Source organism: Arachis ipaensis, chromosome B07 (assembly GCF_000816755.2).
Source record: "Arachis ipaensis cultivar K30076 chromosome B07, Araip1.1, whole genome shotgun sequence".
Lineage (NCBI taxonomy): Eukaryota > Viridiplantae > Streptophyta > Magnoliopsida > Fabales > Fabaceae > Arachis > Arachis ipaensis.
The window spans coordinates 124638596-124644637 of NC_029791.2; the positions used below are offsets into that span (position 1 = coordinate 124638596).

The following is a 6042-nucleotide window of genomic DNA, read 5'->3' on the forward strand; positions in this document are numbered from 1 at the left end:
TTGTTTATCTAGTATTTTTTTTAATAAATAATAATCAATTTTATTGGTCATATAATATTGTTTTGTTATTATTACCCCTTGGGACCTGGAAAAGACAACGGTGGAAGAGCCAAGTAATTGTTATGGAATGACTACTGATCAGATGGAAACAACCGTAACCTTGAGAATCCATGTCCCATGCATGCAGTTACCCCTCTCAATTCTCAAACATGCCCATGCCAAGTAATTCTTTCTGCGTATATATATATATATCTTTTGGTTTCTCGTATCTCCCAACTCGGCATGTGATTAATCTGCTGCGGTACTGAGCTCTATTTAAGGGTTTGTCGTTGGTCAATGGGTTGCTGCATACACAAGGCGGACTGGTGAGCTAACCACTAGACCAACAATTGTTTCTGCTTAAACTGGTCAATTGTTTCTACATATTGTAAGATTCAATTATAACTAATGGACCAGCAAATCTAGCACTTTGGATAAGTTCATAATAAGAATAGTATGTCTATACAAAAAAATTAATCACCAAATAAATATTTGTATAAATCTGTATTATTTAATTTATTTTTAATATGTATTTTTTTATTTTAACATGTAATCTATAAAGAATAATAGAGAAATTGAAAAGAATGTAAAACGTCGGATATAAACAGACTGGTTAAAATAGTGAAATGCGTCTAATTTTATATGCGACAAAAAGTACCTTTAAAAACTTAAAGGAAAATCTTATTCCATGATATTAGACCGACTATATTGTATAAAACAGAATTTTGGGCGGCAAAGGGTTACCATAAACATAAGTGTAGCAAAGACGAGGATGCTAAAATAGATGAGCGGCCATTCACATATGAACAAAATAAAGAATAAAAATATAAGAGAGAAGTGAGAGTAATGCTTATTGTAAAAAAAATAGTAGAATCTCATCTCTAGTGGTTTATACATGTAGAAAAAAGATAAATAAAATACCCAGTTAAAAAGGTAGATGAGATAAAAAGTGAATAGATGGCGAATGGTAAAAGAAAAACTTAAAAAGATCATATATGAGGTGATCAAAAAAAATATATTTGTTAATAATCTTATTGTAGATATAATACATGATAAGACTTAATAGCGTCATTTGATCCGTATAGCCGATTCTATATAGTAGGATAATATTTTGTTGTATATAATGATAATCTATACATGTGGTTAATTTAGTAATTAATTTTTGAAATACACTTAGTATGATTTGTTCATGATATATTAGAGTCATAGAGGATTGATTGCACACTGGTCCCATATCTTGTCACACCCACACCATGTATGTGTTTCTTTTTTTTTTTTCTGAACTCCATATAGGAGATTGTTCAATCAAATTGCACAGTTTTCCCCTGTGCATAGTATTAGATCAGTAGGGGGAAAAAAGTAGAAAAATAATTTATTACGTAATTTAGAATTATCCTAAAGTTTTAAATTAAAATTTTTGAAAGGCGTTCACCCTTGAAATGACACTTGAACTAAATTAGTTAAAAAAAGGAAAAAAGAGAATAAGCTTTAAATTCCCTCTTGATGGCACCTGAAATGAAATTATAAAAGTCTGAAGGTTGGAATAAAAAGTCTAGGCTGTCCTCAATTCAACTATCTTGTCTAATTAAGGCACTACATAGTGGAGCCACCCTGCATCGCACAAGTGACATTCTGCTCAAGAAATGCTTATCATCTCTTTCAATTTTAAAGTACTTTTGCCTTTAATGAGTGAGGTAAAAAATCAGATAAGACTATGTCACAGTAGTGATTCATAATTCCATTGACCATTCAATAAGTAAATGATGCAAAGGTGCAAAAGCAGACACATACTAGCACTCCAGAAGAGGCTAATTTTTTTTGTTATGGAAGTATAAGTGGTGATATATCTTAACATTATAATTTTTGGTGTTTTTTAAAACTGTGAAAAGTATAGAAATTGGAGGGTCCAATTTCTGTACTTCAAATTTTTAAATTTTTTTTAACACAAATCGGACCGTGCCACTGAAAGACTCTACTGAGACAAAAATGGGCTGTCAAGAACGTAGAGGAGGTAGGATGGGTAGTTGGTCAGATCTAGTAGGGATCGTACATGGACGGTAGTTGGAGTCGGCAGCTCTCCTAGGGTTTCCTCATCTGGAATCCTGGGGAAGAGGATCAAGTTGGCCCTTGCGAACAACTTGATGCACTATCTCCCTTCAACCCTTTGAACAAAATGCGGCAAAAGGAAAGAAAATCCATGGACCGACCCCATCGTCTCCACCCCGTAGGAACTACGAGATCACCCCAAGGACGCCTTCGGCATCCAGGGTCCGATTTGTGTACCTCTAGAAATCGGACGGTCCGATTTCTATACCTCTAATAAATCGGACGGTCCAATTTCTACTTCTCTAGTTACACGATTCCACATTTGAGTATAACACTCCAACAATCCACATTTTAAAAAAACACCACTACTACTCCAATATTAAAAATAAAAAGTTCTCCAGAAGATAGAGGGGGTTTATAGAAACCAAATTAGTGCATATAGTAACATAGTAATATTTATGGCCCCATCTACACAACCTGTTGTATACACCTTAAATGATGAAGAATCACATCACAAATCAATTTTGGAGAAAAACCCTTTACAGCTTCCATCATTAATAACAATGATTAAACCTTTCACTCTGAGTTTTCTTGTCCTGGATAATTACCTAATTGCTTCATCTCCCAGCTCTCATGAGGGGCAACATGCTCATGTGAAGGAGTATATTGCTGAAAAAGGAAAAAAAAAATAGGAGAGAGTTAGCAATATATATTGAACATTTCTAATGTCCTAATTTTTCTTTTCTTTTTTTTTAAAAAAAAAAACACTGAACTCATTTGGAGATTCTGAAAAACCCAAATGTCCAATAAGCCTATTATTCATGTTTGAAAGTGCCAACACAAGAGCATCAAAGTCCAAATTGACAACAAACACACGGCAAAGTGTTTGGGGAAGAAAAAGAAGCCATGTCCCAATCAACAAATATGGTACAGTCTTTTATTTTTTTTGACAATGCATGAGAATATATGCCAAGAGTCATATGTGAAAGCTTTATTTAGGCATTGAATGACAACACTTAAACAAAACAAAACCAAATTGACTGCAAATTATTATCATGTCCTAATATGATCTACCAAGCAACAAAGATGAGTCAGATTCATTTAAAAAATTTGAATGCAAATTTGCATGTATACATATCTAATGCATCCTTTGAAAATTGGCAAGTTGAAGTTACACCTCCATCTTCATCATAAGTTCTTTGGCTGATGGAGCAGAAACAACTATATTTCGCGCACCCGGCTTAATGAATCCTTCTTTAACACCATTGTCAAATAGTGCAAGCAAACAGTTATAGTAACCATCAACATTCAGTAGACCAACCTGTGAAGATATCAAGTTAAAAATTTGATTAATATACTAAGGATTTTTTATACTATACAATGAAAAACAATAAGCTAGCTGTGTACAAAAAATCAAGATAGCTCACCGGTTTTTTATGAATCCCAAGTTGGGCCCAAGTTATCATTTCCAACAGCTCTTCCATGGTTCCATATCCTCCTAAGTAGTTAGTAAGATAATCCAAAACACCAAAAATAAAGCAAGTTTAAGCATATTTAAGAACACCTCTAGTAGCATTCACAAACAATAATACATATAACCATCAATTATTTTTTAAAAGACTTGTAGAGGTTAAGGTAACTAGCTACCAGGGAGAGCAACAAATGCATCAGCTTCTTGAGACATTGCAGCTTTACGCTCATGCATATCAGAAACAATTCTTACTTCACCCACTGTTTCACCTGATATCTGTCAAATTAACCAACAACAACTTACAAAGAAACTAACAATTATCACAACCCACCAAATTTCACCAGTCCTGCCACAAAGCAAGAAGAGAAATTCCTAAACTAAGTCTTTGGAAAAGGCTTAGCTTTAATAAATGGCAATCAAATAATCACCATAAAAATCCCAATGAAATAAACAAGTATTAAACTTGATTAAGTAAATGTATATGGACAGAAAAAATAAAACAAATACCTCAAGAGGCATTAAAGCTTTTGGAATGATCCTGTGTATGAGACAATGTGAGAACATATCAGTGAAACTACACAGCTAAAGAAGCAATAACAAACACTACAAAAGGAAGTTCTTTTAGGCATACCCTAGAACATGGCATCCTCCATCATACACCCTCTGAGATATTAAGCCCATTAATCCAACACTGCCCCCACCATACACCAAGTCTATATTCCGCTTAACCTGTAATTAATTCACATCAATAAATGCATAAAAGTTTATACATACCACTGTTCCCGTGCAGAGCAATAAATGCATCTATAAAAAGTTGTTAGCTTATATAAAGAAAAACAGACATGTGACTACAAACCTACCCCAAAATAGCATAAAAGAAAAAAAGTGCTCTTTGCTGCATATCAGCATTGAAAGAATACAACGGTTTCTAAACGACAAACACATGGTATGCATTAAACGGAAAAGAATGGAAAACAGAGAACTTGCCACATTGGGGAATAGAATAAGAGAAAATGGTGTACCAGTTCATTGCCTAATTGAATCGCAGCGTCGCTGAAGACTTCACGGTTGCCGGAGTTGCTGCCGCAGAAGACACACACCCTCTTAAACTTGCTTGTGGGGTACCCTTCCTCCATTCAAAATCGATACTTTCTTCGTGGTTTTTTCAAATTCAAAGTTTGAAGCCCAAAACCATTGGAGGAACGAACGAAAAACGAAAATAAGGAGGAATATAAAAAACAGAATAAAAAAGTAGCCTTTATCACAGATTAAGATTATAATGGTTTAGTTTAATAACAAATTTAAGAGCAATCAAAATAAATGCGTTGATCCTATACGAGAAATCGATGATAGTGAGACACTCATCTTCTATTTCCTTCTAATCCTACGTCTTTTCTTTTTGTCGGCTCTATACATGCCCCATACCCATTTATAGCCCTCAAATATTCCAAATTTTTTGAATAAATTACATGAAAGGTACAAATGCTGATAAATGTATCCATATAAAAATAAAATGACAATTGTATCTACGAAAGATAGTTTTCATATGCCAAATTGTGTAACCAATATTTGGATACTCTTGGCACACGAAAGCCATCTTCCGTGATTATAATTGTCGTTTTATTTTTATATGGGTACATTTTGTCAGCATATGTATCTTTTATGGGTACAAATGATAATTTATGTAAATTTTTTTTGTTAAGAATTTATTTTTTTTTCAAAAATGTTATTGCACATAAAAATAATTACTAAATTAATTATTATATATTTATATATAAATATATATTATTTTATATATTTTTATTAAATATTTTATATTTTAATATATATTTTATACAAATAATTAATTTTAGTAACTGATTTTAATATACACAAAATAAAATTGATTGTCAAAATATGACTTCTCTTTTATTTATATTTCAATACGGGACAATCGATATATCAGATTGTGACCACCCATTCATTTGTGTCCCTTAATTAGTGGTGCGTATATTATAATAAGAATATTATTTTTTGAGTTAATATTTAACTTAGTCTCTAAAGTATACTCATATTTGAGTCTCATTCATAAGGTTTTGATTTATTTAATTTAGTCTAAAATTTAACATTCTTAATTCACATTAGTCTTTCACCTTATTTTCATTATAAAATGATTAACGACGTGTTAAAATGAGCTGAGAGCCACCATATTAAACTCTTTAATAGCTATCTAATAATGTGTTAATTGAAATTTTTTATTTCAATTTATTTTTTAAGAAATCTTTAAAATTTTAATCCTAATTTCACTTAAGAGTTTTAAAAAGTTTTTAAGAAATAAATTAAATTAAAAAGTTTCAATTATCACAAAGAAAAAGTCCAGTGTAACTGTTATTTGAGACTAACGCGAGTCATACTAATGTCAAGTTAGAAAACCAAATTAAGTAAATTTAAACTTTGAGAATCATATTAAAGTACAAATATAATTTTAAAGACTAATTTAAATATTA

The 6042-nt window shown here is 31.8% G+C and overlaps 1 protein-coding gene across 1 annotated transcript; it reads right to left on the reverse strand.

Annotated features, from left to right (window-relative positions):
- Positions 2440-4970, reverse strand: LOC107606303 (cytokinin riboside 5'-monophosphate phosphoribohydrolase LOG8). The gene is made up of 7 exons (XM_016308347.2): positions 4579-4970; positions 4188-4285; positions 4064-4094; positions 3733-3832; positions 3513-3583; positions 3263-3406; positions 2440-2754 (listed from the first exon to the last, which is right to left on the reverse strand). The coding sequence occupies exons 1-7, from the start codon at positions 4690-4692 to the stop codon at positions 2662-2664; spliced, it is 651 nt and encodes a 216-aa protein (XP_016163833.1). The 5' UTR covers positions 4693-4970; the 3' UTR covers positions 2440-2661.